This window comes from Anser cygnoides, chromosome Z (assembly GCF_040182565.1).
Source record: "Anser cygnoides isolate HZ-2024a breed goose chromosome Z, Taihu_goose_T2T_genome, whole genome shotgun sequence".
Classification (NCBI taxonomy): domain Eukaryota; kingdom Metazoa; phylum Chordata; class Aves; order Anseriformes; family Anatidae; genus Anser; species Anser cygnoides.
This window is the reverse complement of record NC_089912.1, coordinates 82,743,899-82,764,067: the sequence shown is the minus strand read 5'-3', so window position 1 is coordinate 82,764,067 and position 20,169 is coordinate 82,743,899. Positions and strand designations below refer to the sequence as shown.

Below are 20,169 nucleotides of genomic sequence, written 5' to 3'. Positions count from 1 at the left end.
ATTTAGAGCAGTCATCACCACTGAGATTACAGGCAAAAGGAAGTTGTTGGGTAAGGTGGGTTGAGTATTGGAACAAAAATCAGAGCCCTTGGTTCTAAATATCAACTGGATTAACTTGCTGTCCTCTTCTTTTTTTTTTTTTGTAAAATGAATTATGCTTTTTGAAAATTGAATGTATCAGTGATGCTAGTAATTAGAAGAGGTAACTTGTTCTAGTCTTCGTTGTTATTGCAACATGATACTTAATATTGTTGAGGCTCACAGAATAAATAGGAATACTCTTTTAAAATCAGCACAGATTGTTCTGTGCCACAGTATTCTTTTCACACCACTTGCAATCAGCGACTCTTCATCTGCTTGCAATTACGTGTTTTATTACTTAAGCTGCCTGTGACTGTGCGGGTAAAGGCAGAACTCAGTATTGAGGTTGACTGACTAGACCCTTTACAGGTGCATGTAAAAACTGGCTATGCCTTCAAAGGTCAGGTTACCTATTAACTCAGGAGCGTGTTGCCTGTAGATAACTTCCAGGCTTGAGTGAGTCAGTGTCTTTGGAAGATGCCTTTTGCTGTGTGAGTGTACCGGCTTAGGTATACCGTTCCTGAGGAGTCTTTACATTGCACTTAGATGTGTAGTGTAAACATTTTGTTGGGTTTTGTGTTTTAATGGATGTCATGAGTCAGCCAAAGAAGCAGTGTGATACAGGTGATTAGTAAACAGGCTCATCTGAAGTCCACTATTGGTGAGGTTGTATTTCTTCATTTTGTATTTGCACCAATGGCAAAACAAAACAAACAAACAAACACACACAAGGTAATGTTGAAGGCTGTCTGTGAATTAACTGGAAAATTATCTGGGGGAATAGTCTTCTGCAAATGGAAGGTACCCACCTGTTTTCAAAGTGGGATAGGGTATAGGGAACAAGAACAACAAAAATACAGATGCAAAAAACAAGTAGGTGTAGATAATTGCATTGGAATATCTTTATTCTAAAGCTGATTACTGATAATTATTAAATTAATATAAATACCTTCTTCCTCTTAACCATAATGTTCAGGAAAATCTTAAAGGAAAAATGTTTTGTCATGGAAGGCAGGGCAAATAGAACTGGCAGGGGAATACTAACAAATGCTGTCTTATAATTCCCTGGAAGATCTCTGATGCCTATAAAACATCATTCTGTGAGGTGAATGCTTTTTCTGGTTATTACTTGCTTTAGCTAAATAGCAGTTTGTTTCAAGGAGCATGTACCTGGAAAGTATTTAAAACCACTTTGAGGTAACAAATAGTTCACTTAACATCTTTTATCAGATGAAGGACAGTCTGACATAAAATATTCATCACTCAATTTGTAAGGAATCTATGGATAGATACAGCTACCTACAAGATAAATTTATTTTTCAAGTAAATAGCTATTGCTTAAATATGCTTCCAGCAGGGGTATAAGGGATTTTCATTTCAGTTACTCATGAGCACTATGAAAGTGAAATTATGAAATTAGCAGAGCTTGTTCCTTTGTGTTCTTGTATGTTTGTTTGTTCTTATTTTTTGTTTGTTTTTCTAGTTTTATCCTCACTTCTCTGCCCCATTCCCAGTCTTTATCATATTTCTTCTCAGACTGTCAGAGGAAAATTTTACCAGGGTCTCTTAAAGAGGAGCAAAGGAGGAAGACTTTGGTACATCTAATCATGCTCCTGCTAGTTCGTTGTTGTTGTTCTTATTAATATGCTGTATCAGGAAAATATTTAAAGTAAATTAATCAGCTGAATTTTTGTGTATAGAAATCATTTAGTAATACCAATAAATCACACACAGAATCTTCCTATGTAGAGAAGGATCTTGACACACTGTTGTGAGAAAAGATAATATAGCAATGCTATCTGGCTCTGATTTATCAGATTATTGTTCAGTTTGCATGGAAATCTGTGTGTCTGATGTTTGTTTTCCACTATAAACTCTAGGCTGATAAGATGAGAGATGCCTGGAAAAGGGAGGACGCCACTGGAACGAACGAAACTCTTGTAATCAAAATCTGACCTAATAAAAAGTTCCTTTTCACACCATAAGCCCTGCAAGACTGTTTTCCCTTTCTGTAGACAAAGCAGAAGGAGTCTGAATGAGAGCTCATTCAGACACCTGGGCAGCTGTCTGATCTCTGTGGCAGTGTTCACACAGCCTCCTGCTCCAGCTTCCACGGCACCCTTGGTGTGCTCAGCCCAGCAGAAGGCAGCCTCCCACCTGGTGCTAAGCCACAGAGTGATTGTCTGAGTGGGTATAATAGTAGCATAAAGTGAGAGGGAAAAACAGTGAGAAATCCTCTCTGTTTAGGAGGTTGGAAGCAATGGGCTTTGCGCATTCCTTCTTGTTCATTTCTGATTCCTTAGAGTACTGTTATAGGAGTTGAGAGAGTCCTGATTATTTAACTATCCAAGTGCATAAACTTTGTTTGAGTCCTTTAAGAGAAAAAGATGTGCTATTCTGAAAAGCTAAATTTCTCCACAAACCTTAAGTTAGTGTGTGATTTACTGCTCTGTAAATGTTCCAGAAGCTGGGAAGTGAGGGTCTTTCTCCATATTTTTTCCTCTTGTTTACTACAAAATTGTAGTCCCTGTTACAAATGCTAGCTGGGTATATAGTAAAGTGTACCCCAAGAGTATCCTGAAGTGCTTCCTAATGAGAGAGCTAACACAGGGCTCAGGAGGGAAGTAGTCCTAATTTTTATAATTGGTGCATAGTCCTTGAGAGCCATGCTCCAACCAGAATGGATGTGAAATTATCTTTAAAAGGCAGCTGAGGAAATTGAGTGTATCAAGGAGAATCTCTGTTACCAGTGAGTGGAAAAGCAATGCAATCAGCAATCATAGAATCATTAAGGTTGGAAAAGACCTCCAAGATCATCTAGTCCAACCATCACCCTACTACCATTGTCACCCACTAAGCCATGTCCCTAAGCACCATGTCCAGCCTTTCCTTAAACATCCCTAAGGGACGGTGACTCCACCACTTCCCTGAGCAACCTGTCCCAATGCCTGACTACCCTTTCTGAGAAGAAATGTCTCCTGATTTCCAACCTAAACCTCCCCTAGCACAACTTGAGGCCATTCCCTCTAATCCCATCTTCTCTGCAAGAAGAGGCTGACAGCCAGCTCCCCACACCTTCTTTTCAGGTAGTTGTAGAGAGCAATAAGGTCTCCCCTGAGCCTCCTCTTCCACAGACTAAACAACCCCAGTTCCCTCAGCCGCTCCCCATAGGGCTTGTGTTCCAGGCCCTTCACCAGCTTCATGGCCCTTCTCTGGACACATTCCAGGGCCTCGATGTCCTTCTTGTAGTGAGGGGCCCAAAGCTGAACACAGTACTCGAGGTGTGGCCTCACCAGAGCTGAGTACAGGGGGACGATCACCTCCCTGGTCCTGCTGGCTACACTATTCCTGATCCAAGCCAGGATGCCGTCAGCCTTCTTAGCCACCTGGGCACGCTGCTGGCTCATGTTCAGGTGAGCATCAATCAGTACTCCCAGATCTTTTTCCTCTGCACAGCTTTTGACCAATATCCTTGTCCAGGTTTGTGCAGTAGCTACCTACTAATCCTAGTGAAGCCTTCTTTGGTTGCTGACTAGTGTAGTTCAACAGTGAGCTGTGGTAATCAGTGTGATGCAAAACCAACAAGATGAAATGGCATTGAACCAGCATGCACACACGTGTGTGTGTGTGTGTGCGCATACACAAAGAGTACAATGTGGTGCTTTTCTGTATTTTGTTGCTGTTCTGAAATAACAGCACTGTGCTACCTATCTGTCAAGCTAAAGGAAATTCTGTGCAGATATGTACGTGGCAAATATGTTTTTTATATGTTTTTTAATTTTGTATTGTTGTACTACATAGTTTATGGGCTGACAGGAGGAGAGATCTTAACTTCTGTGTGTTTACACTCTTTTCCCTACAGGCAGGTAAATGTGTGGGGAAAGTCTGCAGGGACTCCAATGAACACTACAAGTTAACAAGCAATTGATTTCACTCTTCCCATTATTTGGGAAAGTTTAGGATGTTGAACATACAAATTCAGAATCAATAAAGTGCGTGTTTATAAGTAAGATAAAGTAGATGTAGTGTAAATACCTTTCTCTTGTGATGATGATGTGCCCCTTGGGTTTGATTTTGAGATTTCTTTGTGGTTAGTTAGGAGAGGTGGGACTGCCAGTCAGCACAGCTGCATAAACCATGTATTTCCAGAAATGGGGATGTAGTGGCAGCTACCTAAGACATCCAGGTGTGAATCCATTTGCATGTAAATGCTCCTGTATTCTTTGAGAGGTGCCACATCATACTATTAGAGTTTCATATTTTTTAATAGTTCTTTCTTTATTGTTTAAAGAGAGTATCTGTTTGTCAGCAAATTTAAGAGTTTAAGTGAAAGAAGACAATTTATGTACTTTTCTTTTTTTGTGTTTCTCTCTTTTTTTTCTCCTCTTGGGATCTGACCTTTCACTCTCTTGTATTCCTGTTTGTGAATGGATTTCTTGTAAACTTCAGTCATTTAGATTCATTGTATGTTGAAATTTTGATGGAGTCACTCCAGGCCATGTCCACTAAGTCTCTTTTGCTTAGACAAAAAGCTTGGTACAAATTTTCTTGTTACTGTTAGTATCTATCAGGTGAAATGATAGTCATGTGCTTTCTTCTAAGCTCCTATTACTGATTTTTGTAAAGCTTTTTGTAGTAATCCACGAGGGGTGTTGTATTGCAGTAGACCGTGACATACCTACAAGAAAATATGCCTGCTAGATATTTAGACTTGGAAACCTTGATTGTCTTTGGGAGGAAATGGTCAGAAACAGCCCTCAAATGGTGGGCAGTCCAAGCTGCAAAAATTGTGAAGGGAAGTGGTATTCGTGACATGGGGTCTTATTTCAAGGAGCTGTGTTGAAGAACAGTATTACTGCTTGGTGTCTGGGGCCAATGTATCACTGTCTGGGTATGAATGATGAACATTGTAGTTTACAATTGATAAACAAGGAAAAAAATCATAATCTAGAAAATAGATTAATTTGTTATTTTTTTTTCTTTTTGGCTGTAAATATGAATTAAATGTGAAATGAATGCATGAGATATCTGTAGAGATTCTGACTTGTATATAATGTTTGTGGCTTTAGGGGTGTCAAGTGACCAGCAAAACTTGTGGTACTCCTCTACTCCAGTGATGCCTTTTGGTATGATTGCAGAGTCATCACTATAACTGTATGTTGGCAAGATAGTCTAGAATAAATATAGAATTGTGACTCATAATGGCAGTATAAGTTATATATATACATATATATTATTATATATATGTATGTATATATACACACCGTAGATGCACATTTCTGGAAGAACATACACTGAAATAGACATCCTAAAATGCTTTAATTTTTAACTGCGTGTTTAGATCAACTCCCGAATGCTTGTTGTTTTTTATTCTCTAAGATTACTGATTTCTCAAACTTCCCAATAACACTCTAGCAAATTCTGTGTTCCTAGGTTTCTTTACCACTATAGGAGCCAAACTCAGACTGCATATTTATTTCATATAGACATCCATGTTTGGGATTCTGTTTAAGTTCAGATCAGCCTCATTTCCAGGCATTATCAGTCTCTCGATAAGGAAGAAGCAGCCTGAAGGCTCTTGGCAGACTTTTGACTACCTTTTCCACCTCTTTGGAAGAGCTACTTTCCCTAGTTTGGCTGACTAGTATCATCTTTGCCCTGAATTAAATATAATCCTTGAATGACTATTCTACAGTTTGACTCCCTTGAGAAAGAGTTAATACACGTTGTGAGATAAAACATTTTCCCTGCTTGGAAGGGTGTTTAAATGATGATTGTACAGTTTGTTTTGGAATAGCTAGCTGTTATCATGGCTACTGAGCAATACTGTACCAACTATGTAAGGATTTGTTTAGTCTGAAATAATCACCATATGGATAACATGCATTTTTGTTCAGTTTAAAGGCAATTCTTCTTCATCTTTCCAATGCAGTAAACTTTAGAAATTTTCATGATGTTCTGTATAGAAGCATCTTCCATGTTGCATGAAATGTACTCTAGGAAGAATACACAAACATTTGTGGTTGAAGATTTTATTATATCTGTGGAATGTTATGAAGCATGACTCATTCCAACGCTGTTTTCTGTGTAGTTTTCTGAATAGCTCTGAATGTCTCTGTGTTTGTACCACACACATGAAATGATGCAGGCACTTATCTTCATTCTTCATGCAAAAGGTCAAGCACCTAAAAAAAATACTGAGGTAAATTAACACATTTCGTTAGTGAAAGGCAAGATCTAAGTTCACTTAATATGCATACCTACATATTTAAGGACTAGTCAAAAGCCTGGTGATATCAGTAGAAGTCTTACAGGAGTACTGCAACAAGTCCATATTTTCAAGTTTTGAAAGCGGATCAACATTATCAATGGCAGCCTTGGCTGTACCAATCATGGAATAACAATTTGAAGATCTGGAGTGGAGATACAAGAGTAGCAGAGGACAGATTATGGATGTCAGAAGAGAGCAGACAGGCTGCTCAGGGAACTGGTAGGTATGATCCCATAGGAAGCGACTCTGAAAGATGAAAGAGCTCAAAAGCTAACAGGTCTTTCAAGACAGCATCCTCCCAGCACTCAAACAGTCCATCCAGATAGGATGAAGAGAAGAACCAGGAGATCAGTTTGGCTATATAGGGAATTCATGACACAGGTGCAGTGTAGAGATGGTGTGTACTGGAAAGCGGGGACAGGCTACACAAAAGCAGTGTAGAAACTTTGTCCAGTCCTGAAGGAATGATACTTGGAAAGACAAAGTTCTGCTGGACTTCAAACTAGCAAGTGATGTCAAGGATAACAAGAGCTTTTGTTGCTGCACTACCATTTAAAAAAAAAAATTAAAAAGTTTCATCCTGCTTCTGAATGGGGTGGTGACTCTGTGATATGAGGCATAGGTGAGACTGAGATACTTAGTCCCTTCTTTATCTCAGTCTTCATTAACAAGCCTTACTTGTCTTCTGTGTCTAGGAGTGGTACTAAGCTGAAAGAAACTACCATAAAGAGGACAGAGTCAGAGGCATCCAATAGAGCTGAAGGAACTGGTTGGTGTCATTGTGAAGGCACTCTGTCATGGAGCTCCAGGAAGGACCTTGAAAAATGGGGAAAGGAACGTTACACCTTTCCTCAGCAAGGGCAGAAAGGATCATCTGAAGACCTTCAGGAAGCTCAGCTTTGCTTTGGTTCTAGGGAGCACAGTGGAACAAGTCATCTTTGAAACCATTTCCAAGTGCATGTGGGAACAGCAGTCTTCATCCTTCATCTGTCTGGTTGCATTCAATGATAAGATGGCTAGATATGTGGATGATGAGAGAATAGTGGATATTGTCTACCTCGAATTCAGCAAGACTTTTGACAGTTTTAAACAGCATCCTTGTACCTAACTTGGGATATTATGGTTATTTGAGTGGATAGCTAGGTGCGTGAAAGAATGGCTGCATCGCTCATTAAAATGAGTGCATTCCAGTATTCCATCTGGAGGCTGGTTACCCATATTACAGAGGTCTATCCTGATACCTTCCCTGTTTATCATGGTTACCATCTACACTTTGTGTTCAATAAGTAATGGCCCTGAAAATTCAGGCATAGGGTTGAGGGTGTCTGAAAATGGGGGAGATACTGACTGGATACAAGTAAAAACACCATACTGCAAGAGTTACAAGGTGCTGAAAGGGGTTGCCCAGAAAAGCCTTGCCATCTCCATCCTTGGAGGTCTTAAAGACCTAGCTGGGTAAAGCACTGTGCAACCCGGTCTGATTTCTCACCTGATTCTGCTTTTAACGCGAGGTTGGACTGGAGCCCTGGTGAGAACCCTTATAGCCTGAATTATGCAGTGATTCTAAGAGTAAGTATTAAGGGTCCACTGGAAGACTTTGAAAGGATGTTTTTCTTGTAGTTGTGAGGTAGAGAAATAATATTAGAAAGCATGTATGTTTGTAGAAGGTCCGTTGCTCCAGCCTATTTAGAAATTGTTAATCAGATCCATATGAATGAATTGAGATACAGGTACAAAGACAATTTTTGTGGGTGTTTATAGACAGTGTGAACCAGAAATGGGTTCATTCACACTGTATTGTTGTATGTATGGAGTGTTTTGCATTTATACTTAACTTGATTGTTTTTTTCAGTACTGATGATTTTAAGTAGCTGATGGAGTATATATAACTCTTTCGAAGGAAGGAAGGTAGTATTGCTGGATATGGGTGAAAGATAAATTTAGGTTTTGGGAAATACAAGAAAATGTGTGATCCAAACAGAACTCTAGAAGACTATATGCTTACCACTTTGCAAATCTATGAAATGTTTTGGCAAACCATAATAAGCCCATATAGTTAGGGAACTATAACACATGGTTTACAAAATGAGGCTAAGGGAGCTGGGTTTTGTTCAGCCCAAGGAATAGAAGGCTAAAAACAAAGGAGCAGCTGGCAAGTAGGGAATAGCATATATATGGGTATATTCATCACCATTATTTGTGGAAGTGGTGAGTGTTATTTCAAGTCTTCTTCCCACTTCCTTTTGGTTAGTCTGTCCCTTGAGTACTACAGGGATTTACAGTGGAAGTAACATTTTAACATTGAGGATAGAGTTGTATAATGGATCAGCTAAAGGATACTTTTAATTTTTAAATACATGAATACATAATGGTTCTTTAGTTGAAGAATTTTCATTACCCAAGTCTGAGACCTGTGCACAAGACTATAGGTGCAAACACTGTAAAAACAGTAGAACGTGAATAAAGCCTTGGAAATTAGTGCTAATGCTAAGGAAAAAGTCCTTAAGCTGTGGAAAAATAGCCAGCTGTGCAACTACGTTTGACCTACTGTAGCAGAAGTACAAAGCCAGTGTTCCTTCAGTTTGCTCTCAAGCCTGAATTGTGGAAGAGGCTACAAATATAACTGCATGTGTAGATATAAGTGTGGCACAGGTGGGACACATCTCTTTTTTACTTTTTTTTTTCCTGATTAAACCTTGCTTGAGATATGGAATGTTATACAATGATCTTTTTATCTGTTCTGTTCACCTATCATTACAGCAAGTGCTGTGAAATGTAAGGCTTCAAAATGTACTGAGTACCTCTGTGGTATCTCCATGTGTCTGTGTATGCCTTCTTGCCCTCTATGGTCTTTCAAGCATTGTTAGCACAATAACATAGTGAGCAGCGCATAGTTAGCTTTCTACTGAACTTTTGTTAATAATTTATTTATCATGTCTCTTGCTTTTTCAAGATGTGTGATTTCTTCCCTTTCGTTCTGGCTGTCCTTCGGTTTTTCTCTTGCACACTTTCTAACGTATTGCAGTATATCACTTTTTTGTGTTGCTGCTAATTCCTGTATTTTTGGTTCTAATTCTCTATTTTGTTTCTGTTTTCCCTTAAACCTTTTATTTTTTGTTTATTTTATTTATTTTATCATTTTTCTCCATAAGGATAAAATGTGCATGGGAGGAACTTAACTCTCTGCAGCAGAGTTGACTAATATGAATTCAAGAATTGTCCAGGGAAATGGAATCTTAGAGCTTTGCTGTTTGAGGGGTGAAGACATGTATAACAAAGACAAATAAAAAGCATAATTTAAAAGCTTTGCCTGGTTTAGCCCATGTCCATAGCTGCTGTGTGCATGGTGTTTGCTGACCTGTTTCAGGTTTCTGGAACTGATAATGTGTATCCTGCTTCATGTGTTCATGCAGTTGCCTCCTGACAGCTGCAGTGCTGATAATAAGACAGTGTGCATGGGCTACTGTACTACTTAAGGAGGGGGATCAGTATCGGAAGCTTAAGGAGCATAGCACACAAGCTTGCCCTCTGATGCTCTGACTCCTAGCTCTAACATACCTGTGTTCTTCGTTTTCAGAAAAATTGCATTATTTTACCTCACTGGTAGGTTTGTTGATAGTTGCCACACATGGGGTGGTATGTAGTGTGTGTTTAAAGAAAAAAGATGGGTTATGTCTTGTTTAGTTGATGTAATTTATTCCTGACTCTTTTCCCTGCCATTTCATGTGCCTGAGCAGCTTCTCTAGAGATTATCAAGAAATGTGCATATGGAATTGTGGAAACAAAACAAGTTGAAATAATGTTCATTTATGACCTTGTTAGGATTGAGGTAAAAAATTAATTTAGGCACTTATCTTTCCTTCTTCTGAGGACAGGGCAACTTCAAGGAAGTATGTATGATAGGTTGGATGAATTTTTTGCAAAGCTGTAGATGACTGGAAAATCAGCTTAAGAAAGAACATTTTACAGAAAATTTATTGCCTCCCAGGTTGTATACTTCAGATACACGTTTATGTATATTGTTAATCAAAAGAGACATCTAGTTCGTTATATGGCTTTGTTTTTAACCACTTAAAGTTTTCTAAAGTATTTTTTTTCCCTTCAGCTGATGGCATCTGTGTGCTTAAATGCTTGGTTAACAGGAACACCGAATACTGTCGTGTGGGAAAAGACTCTTTGTTAATTACACTGGGATGCAAGAGTGTTTTGCTTCGATTCAAGTCACAAGTCGGTAAGTACATCTTGCGTTTATGGCTATCTTCTCTGTCCTGTCATCCTACTGTATTGGTAAAGTTTGCTTTAAAACATGTTGTTGTCTTCTACTACTGTTTTATGCTGGCTATTTAAATATTACATTTTGTTATGATGATTTACACAACTTCATCTGCCTCTGACCCACTGCAACTGTCTCTTTTGGAGTATGGACCATTCCCACGGGGAATATAAGTTTTTTAACAAAGCAACTGCACATTCATTTTCTGAAGAAAAAGCAGATGTAGATAACAGACTCATGTAACTTAAATTAATGAACTGTAATAACTGGTAAATGTAATAATGCTTTATATGAGCAATCTGCCACTTGCTGTCTGACATTCAGATGTTGTCTTACAGATCTGTTCATCTGAATAATTAATTAAAGTACTTTAATATACACCTGCACTTCTTAGGATATTTTGTGAGTAGTGATGGTAAAAAGAAACTCACTGTTACAGAAACATAACTAGTTTAGTAAAATGTTGGCTTTATATTTTTATGGTTCTAAATCACATTTTTTTAATAAATGCAACAACTGCTACTTTCTATTATGTACTATATTCCCGTCTTCTTACTGTCTTTTTCAAAAGCATTCTTAGTTCTTTTGCAAGCAAATTCAAAAGACTGCCTGTGTATTCTGAGTAGTGTGTATGAGTTGCATGGCTGCAACTCATTTTGAAATTGTGTAACTACAGGTAACATACAGCTTCCTCTTTAACAAGAACCAGGAGCTCTTACATAGCAGAACTACATCAGCAGGACTTGTGATTTCCAGAGGAGTCCATTATGGTTATTTCCATTTTATGTTGTGCGGAAACTGAGTCACAGAACAAGTACTTTTGCTATTTGGCAGCTTATTTAAAGATACGTACGTGTTTCGAAGCATCAAAGGCTGAGAATTTTGACATGTATGGGTTTGTGCAATGAGTTCATAGAAACTCGGAATGGTCACACAGACACAATACATGCACTCTTCTGTCTCTCTGTAATAGAAAATGCAGTTTTTAGACTCACCCAATTTTTCAGTTGGGTGCCAAATCTTGGTGGCCTTTAAAGTCCTACCTTTCATCTGTATTCATCAAGAAAAACTTTTCACATTTGCAGTCTCTTAGTTTACAAAACAATATGAATGTAACCAAAGAATGACTGTTAGTGTTGTGCTGCGATGTGTTTTGTTGTTTGTTTTTAATTTGTATATTTGAGAATTACAATTCAGCATTGTGTTTTCACTGAGCTCTTTCTCTTGAGCCTGCAATTTGGTGTTGGCACTTACAGAGTACCATATCATAACTGAAAAGATACTTAAGATTAGGTTGTTCAGCTATTTACTTGGCTTATTGCACAGATAGCTAATAACAAGTAATTAAGGTGGGAGACGGACAAGTTTTTCTCTACTCTTTGGACTACAATCTCTACCATGTCTTACTTACCTATGCAGGTCCTGATTCCAAAAGGCACTGATTGTTTGGGACCCCAAGACAAAAGTAGTTCCTGTTAGTTCTGTCCTCCTCCTTTATAAACAAGTATTTGGAAAAAAAAATAGTTTCTGCACAGTATGGTCTTATTCCTGGGAGGGGTACTTTGAAGATTAAGAGGTAAATTCAATCCCCTCTTTAGCTGTATTCCGTGGTGATTTATATTTAGGTAATTTATATAGCTAAATATCGTGAAATAGATCAGAACAGTATAGATAGTCTCTTAATTTATTATTTCTGATTGGTTGTTAACATGGCAAAATTGAGTGTCAATATTTCTGTCTTGCATGCTGTGTTAAACTGAAAGTCACTGATAGGATGTTTTTTCCCCACATCATAGCAATAGTTTTCTGGTACCTTCTTCTACGTGTTAAGTATATCAGGTAGTCCCTAATCTTGAGAACTGTATCTGCTTTTACAAAGAAGACAAACCTTTAAAGAAGAAGCCAACTTTTTGTTTGTTTGTTTTTAACTGCATACAAGTGCAGGTGTTAGTCTCACTTTTATGAATTTTCAAATGCTTATATGTGTATAGTATATAAATAAAAATGATTTGTAATTCAAAAAACATCTGAAAACTCCTTGTTGGTATGTTAAAAGTGTTAACTATGAAAATGCAGTGTAAAAGCCTTAGGATTTTTAAGTCCGCTGTCATTTAGGAAGGTAGAGGAAGATGACGAGTGAGGAATGAGGGGAGAGGGAAATTAATGCCCTGCTTGTGCCCACACAGAGAATTGCTGTTTGACTTCCATCATAAATCACAGACTGTATCTTCCATTTCCTGCTGAACATATGTTAAACATCTGAGAAGGATCATGCAGGCAATAAATATGAAAGTTAGTAGCCTAAAGGCTTTTTTTTAATTTCCCCCCCAAAACAAAGATCATTTCTCTGTAACAGATCAACCAACCAGTCAGTAACTCATCTGTGGCAGATTTGGTATGTAGCTTTCTACTCCATGGTGGAAATGCCCTGCTTAATTTAGCACAGAATTAGTTCATGAGCATAGGATAAATTGTTCTTTCAGATTTTGGCAGAATGTGGATTCCTTCTCTTTCAAACCTAACTCTGTTCACTAGCCACTTTCACAGTGCATCCAGACGTTAGACATACCAGTACTTTGCAGATGTTTATTTACTAGCAAAACTCATCTTAAAACTTGTCAGCTCTAATTATCTGTGCCACTTACATAGAAGCACGGTTCAGGAAAATAAAAATGGGCTTCTTACAGTTTGCAGTTATTTATAGCATATATTACTTGTAGATATCCACGTACAGAACTGAGATAGAGACATAAAAGTGTATGTCTGTGTATGCATATTAATATATATATAATACATATATTAAAGGTATACATAGTTATTTTGTGTATATAGACTGCACATGCTGTTAGTGTAGTATAATTTAAGCAAAGGAACGTAGTATGTCTTATGATGATTTTTTTTCCCCTCAATTATTATTTCACAGAATGACATATTGATCTATTGAGCTCTGATCCCATTAACCAGACAGTCCTGAAGAAACAAATCTGTAGAACAGAACAATTGGTGCTGAAGACCTGGTATGCAAACTGTACTTATTTGAGAAGGAAGCAGGAATAGAGGGTGTGTATACTTTGAACTAGATCTAGACTAGTCTCATAGACTTAATACGCATTGACTGTTGAAGTTTATTCCTGGAATGCATATTTTGGTTTAATTTCATCCAGAGGGACTCGGCTTAGTGTGACTCCATGACTGCTCAGTCATGCAATGCAAAGCACAGTGAGTAGAGACAACTAATGGATTTACCTGAAGACCAAGTAGTTGGAAGGAAGCTGTTCAGCTGTTTAAATGTAAGAATTTGTACCTAATAATAAGGTTCACGAAGTAAACAACCAAAATGACACCGTGGTTCCTCGCCAGATTCTGTGTGAAGTAGTGACTCTAGTTTTCAGCAAAAGAAAAAAAAGAGTTTGGCTTGCATAAGTCTTATTTTGTTTCAGTCAATTTAAAACACAGTAAAATTCACAAATGTTTTTAATATTGCATCTTGAAACTCGTGCAGAGTTTTACTGCATGAACAATGAGGTGCAACTTTTTAAGAGAACTTTCAACACACAGACTGTAATTGCAACTAGCAGGAATTATGAAATCTAGCATTTGCTAGTCTCAGAGAAGCAGTAGGAGGTTCTACTACTGAAATGACTCCCAGATCAGAAAGGGTTTGATTTTTTTTTTTTTAAGCCATACTGCATGCACAATTGTCATCCTTAACTTATCACCTCTGGGGCAGAGATATTGGTTCTGTGTTACACTTCAGTTTCTGCATTTGTCCACTGTCATATAATGGCTCTAAGCTTTGTAGGTATTTTCTCTGAGTTAAATCATGTATGCATATATCCCAAACACTGGATGGCCTTTGGGAATATGCAGCCATCAGTTTGACCTCTTCAGATTCCAAGGAAATAGGTGTCTGTTAATAATTTTCCAGGTTGTGTTTGGAGTTGAGGACTACGGTGTGCAAGAACAAATACTCATCATGTGATTTTGGAGACTGTTCATCTATCTGTAAATCTGAACAGAGGAGGCTACCAGTGACTGTGCCTGCTGCTGGTATCTATATCCATTAGTCTTGCTGTTCAGACCTTTGGGTTTGCCACTGTCTCAGTCTGTGATTTTCTATGGCGTTGCTTTTCTTCATCCAGTTAAAGGCAGCTATACAAAAGTTCTGTAGTGTTTTGAGCTGACTCACTGTTTTCAAGGTGTAGAATCTAAGGGAAGCTCAAGGCCTGAGCACTTCTGGCACTATTTTCAGTAGTTTGTGTTTCTCCAGACTTTCCTTGAACATTTCTGTGGGAATGTTTTTTAGAATTAGCATTTTAAAATACTTGTTGATTCTGATTCCTGGGAGGACAAATTAAAAGGGATTGGAAAAAAAGATCAATCTCCAGCTTTTTGGCAATTTGTAATACTCTAAAATAGCCACTAATTCTGTGCTACCAGACAGCAAGACATGTCTGTGTCTACCCATTCAACGAGGCTCTCCCTAAGTGTTGCTAGACCTTTCATATACCAAGACTTTCAATACTGTGGCTGTTTACATCTAGTAGACACAAGTAAGCCACCTACATCAACCATATCTGCCTCAATATTTCCATTTCATCCTATTGTACTTTATTAAGCCAAATAATCTTTCTTCATTAAAGCATTCATCTGTCATTAAAGCTTAAGGTGTGTTTTGAGGAAGATTGTTTATATAAAAAATCACATTATTTTGAGGATGAATAAAGTAAAAGATCCAATTCTTAATATGTTTAAAAGTTCCAAAAATATAGTGTTAAGAGTTTTGCAATATGACAATAATTTTTGCAACCTTTATGTAAATCTAACTACAGCTTTAAAACCCATTTGTCTCTCTGTTGCTTAATACAACTCTAATGGTTGTTCTAAAAAAAAGTGAAACATGTAAATTTAGATACTTCATAAAGTCATTTTATGAATTATGAATATTCTTTAGGTAACACTTTTAGTGTGAGACTGACGTGGGGGGAAACTTTTGCATCTGCTAATTCACATTGCTTTAGGCTGTGATTGAAGCTTGAATTAAAGGTACTCCTTTAATATTCTTTTTGATAATAACTGACTGCTCTGTGAATCTGGCATCATTTTTGTTTTAGTTCAAATGTGAATTACTTACTAATGGATGGAATGTTCTGTTAGAAGGAAATTTATTTTAGTTAGAATATTTAGTTTGGAGGTAGTACAGTATTTTGCTTTCTGCTTACCACAGAAAGTGTATGTTACTATTGCTAAAAATGTAAAAGATTTTTGCTTTGGGAAAAGTGTGACTTAGGAAATTAATAATGAGATTTGGAACATGTGGAATCCAGCTTCTGATGCAGCATGACACAATGCCATAAGTCATGTTTCCTGTAAAAATGTACAACTGATTGAGTCCCTTGAGTGCTGACTGAATTTCCAAGCATTGAATTCTAATGTGCTGATGCTTGAAATGATTCCCCGAGTAGTATGTGTGGAACAAACCATTCCCAGTGCAGAAATCAAGACTAATAAAAAAGTTTAAAAGTACACTGCAGAATTTGAATCTTAAAGTAGTATTCCGGTAAGTGACCCAGTCTGCAAATTGTGTTTTAATATTCAGTCACATTCAGAGCAGAATTTTATAATGGTGATTGAAGTATTTGTAAATGAGTTGTTAAAATGAACAGAATCTTATTAGTCCAGTCTGTTCTGTTTATAACTATGAAATGTGTATATTTTGTTAAAAGGTGTGTATCAAAAATCTTTTGAGCAAATGCTGTCAAACAGATGTAAACTCAAGGATTTCTGGAAGCTTTTTTGACTATGTGTGGTGAACATTCCTGGAATTTTACTGAGGTACTTGTAATAGGTGTCACTGTGAATGTCTGAAGTCTCCTTAAAAATGAATAAAAACAAAAAGATGTTCTTCCTTTTTTGGAGATAGTACTCCAACCTTGGACATCTTGGATGGTAATCTAGCCTTGATCAGTTTACTATATTTTTACTTCCCATTTCTATTTTTTCCAAAGCAGGCATTTTATTATTTAGATATTGTTCAACTCTGTTGTTCCAAATGGAAGACTGTGTCCCACTTAATAACAGGAGACAGGTTGACCAATCTTATTGTTTGATGTAGTCTTGTAATGTAGTCTTGTCTGATGTAGTCATGGACTACCATACAGATGAGGGGGGTGATACTGCCATCTATGTCAATGACCAGCTGAAGTGCATGGAACTCTGTCTGCCTGGGGGTGAATGAGGAGCCAGTTGAGAGTTTATGGGTTAGGATTAAAAGGAGGGCAAAGACAGGTAACATTATAGTGTGGGGGTCCGCTACGGGACACCTGACCATGAAGACTGAGTAGATGAGAGCCTCTGAAGACAGGTAGGAGCAGCCTCACATTCACAAGCCTAATGGGGGGTTTCAACCACCTCAATATCTGTTGAAGGGACAACATAATATGGCATAAGCAATCCAAGAGGTTCTGAGAATGCATTGATGATAACTTTCTTCTCCAAGTGACAGAGGAGTCAATGAGGAAAAGTGCTATGCTGGACCTCGTTCATACCAACAAGGAGGAGCTTCTGGGGAATAAGAAACTCAAAGGCATCCTTGCCTGCAGTAACCATGAAATGGTGGAATTCAAGATCCTTAGTACAGCAAGAAGGGCACAATTCAAGTTCACAGCTGTGGACTTTGGCAGAGCAGAATTTGGTCCCTTCAGGTATCTACTTGGTAGATCCTCCCAGTACCATGGGATAAGCCCTGGAGGGAAAAGGAGCCCAAGAGAACTGACTAATGTCCAAGGATCACCTCTTCCAAGCTCAAGAGCAGTGCATAGCAGCAGAGAGGAAGTCAGGCAAAAATGCCAGGAGGCCTCCATGGAGGAACAATGATCTCCTGACCAAGCTTAGATACAAAAACAAAACCTAGAGAGGGTGGAAGCAAGGACAGGTAGCCTGGAAGGAATACAGTGAAATTGTCCATGTAGTGAGGGATCAAGCTAGGAAAGCTAAAGCCCAGAGAGAATTGAATCTGGACAGGGACATCAATGGTATCAAGAAGGTCTTCTGTAAGTACGTCAGTGATAAAAGGAAGACTAGGAAAAATGTGGACCCTCTCTGAAAGGAAACAGGAGACCTGGTTACCCGGAATATGGAGAAGGCTGAGGTACTCAATGACTTTTATGCCTCCATCTTCACCAGGGTATGTTCTAGCCATACAGCCCAAGTCACAGAAGGCAAAGGTAGGGACTGGAAGAACGATGAACCGCTCACTGTAGGGAGAGGATCAGGTCTGAGACCATCTAAGGAACCTGAACATGCACAAGTCCATTGGGCCTGATGAGATGCATCCAAGGATTCTGAGGGAACTGCCAGATGAATTTGATAAGCCACTATCAATCACAGTTGAGAAGTTGTAGCAGTCTGGTGAAGTTCCTGGTGACTGGAAAAGGGGAAACATAACGCCCATTTTTAAAAAGGAAAAAAACGAAGACCCAGGGAACTACAGGCCAGTCATTCTCACCGCTTGCCCAACAAGATCATGGAGCAGATCTTCCTGGAAACTCTGCTAAGGTCTGTAGAAAATAAGGAGATGATTGGTTACAGCCAACATGGCTTCACTAAGGGCAAGTCATGCCTGACAAGTTTGGTGGCCTTCTATGATGTGGTTATGGCATTGGTGGATAGGGGAAGAGCAACTGATTTCATCTACCTGGACTTGTGCAAAGCATTTGACACATGACATCCTTGTCTCCAAATTGGAGAGATGTGGATTTAACAAATGAACCACTAGGTAGATAAACAATTGGCTAGATGGTGCACTCAAAGAATTGTGGTGAATGGCTTGACATTCAGGTAGATACTAGTAACAAATGGTATTCCTCTGGGGTCAGTACTGGGACAGGTGCTGTTTAACATCTTTGTCAGTGACATGGACAGTGGGATCGAATGTATCCTCTGCGAGTTTATCAGCATCACCGAGCTGTGTGGTGTGTTCGACATGCTTGAGGGAAGGGATGCTATCCACAAGGACTTGGACAGGCTTGAGAGGTGGTCATATGTGAACAGCATTCAGTTGAATAAGGCCAAGTGCAAGGTCGTACACCTGGGTTGGGACAATCCTAAACATGAAACAGGCTGAGCAATGAGTGGATAGAGAGCAGCTCTCCAGAGAAGGACTTGAGGGTAGTGGTGGATGAAAAGTTTGACATGAGCCAGCAATTTGTTCTTGCAGCCCAGAAAACCAATCATATCCTGGGCTGCATCAAAAAAAGAACGGCCAGCAGGATGAGGGATTTCCCCTCTACTCTTCTCTCGTGAGACCTACCCTGGAGTACTGTGTTCAGCTCTGGAACCTGCAGCATAAGACATAGACCTGTTAAAGGGGGTTCAGAGGAGGGCCACGAAGATGATCTGAGGATCATCTGGAGCACCTCTAGTGTAAAGAAAGGCTGAGAAAGTTTGGGTTATTCACCTGGAGAAGAGAAGGCTACAGGGATACCTTACACTGACATTCCAATACTTAGAGGAGTCCTACAAGAAAGACTAGGGACAGAATCTTTATCAGGAATTGTAGCGACAGGACAAGGTGGAATGGTTTTAAACTGAAATCAGATTAGTTTATATTAGACATAAGGAAGAAATTCTTCAGTGTGAGGGTGGTGAGGCATTGGAACAGGTTGCCCAGAGAAGTTGTGAATACCCCATCCCTGGAAGTGCTCAAGGCCAGGCTGGATGGGGCTTTGAGCATCCTGGTCTAGAGGGAGATGTCTCTGCCCATGGCAGGGGAGTTGGAACTAGATGATCTTTAAGGCCTCTTGTAAGCCAAACAATTCTATGATTGTATGTTGTGTTTGTTTCCAAACCCATACAAAGTTATGGCTGTATACCTGTCATCAATTGCAGGCCAAATTGACTGCATAATATAGGTACTGCATTTTAGTAGTAGCCTGTAGCACATAGTGCAAAATGTTGTGGGAATAGCACTTCTCTAAAGCGTTTAGCAAAACTCCCTAGATCAGAAAATCAAATGTCTGTTGGTAAATACATTTATTTATTGGTTTATTGAAAGTATCATTGTTTCGGATTGGTGCTCTATGTGGTTTGTGGTTTTGTGTTTGTTTTGTTTGTGTTGTTTGTTGTTGTTGTTGTTTTGTTTTTTATTCCCCACTGGGCTTCTTTTCTCTTATTCTTTGTATGGATTTTTTGTTTTGTTTTGTTCTGTGTTTATTTTCCCTCCATTTCTCCCTCACCAGCCATCCAAGTTTAATGCTAGATCTTTTTGTGTTGTTATGTTTTGCTTTGTTTTGTTTTGCTACTACTCCATTCTCTTCACCCTTTAGACTAGTAATGGAATCCCATCTATTTTGAGCAGATGAGTGAGGTGCACGACTTTAATATCTTGTGGTTTTATATGTGTCTTCTGCCATGAGGATAAGCACTTTGTAAAGAGAAATCGGTACGGAAGTTCTGTTTATGCAGTGTGCAACTATTCAAGTGACAAATTACCAGGAGCAGGGTATGAATATCCCTGTGGAAACTGCTAGAGTTCTGGAGCTTC

At 38.7% G+C, this 20,169-nt stretch overlaps 1 protein-coding gene across 2 annotated transcripts in view; it reads left to right on the top strand.

Moving 5' to 3' along the window:
• LOC106047387 (histone-arginine methyltransferase CARM1) overlaps window positions 1-20,169 on the top strand; it is a 77,908-nt gene that overhangs the window by 13,032 nt on the left and 44,707 nt on the right. For both annotated transcript variants that reach the window (XM_048050976.2, XM_048050977.2), the window contains exon 2: window positions 10,458-10,583. In XM_048050976.2, coding sequence (XP_047906933.1) covers window positions 10,458-10,583 — 126 coding nt within the window. The remainder of the gene's footprint in view (window positions 1-10,457; window positions 10,584-20,169) is intronic.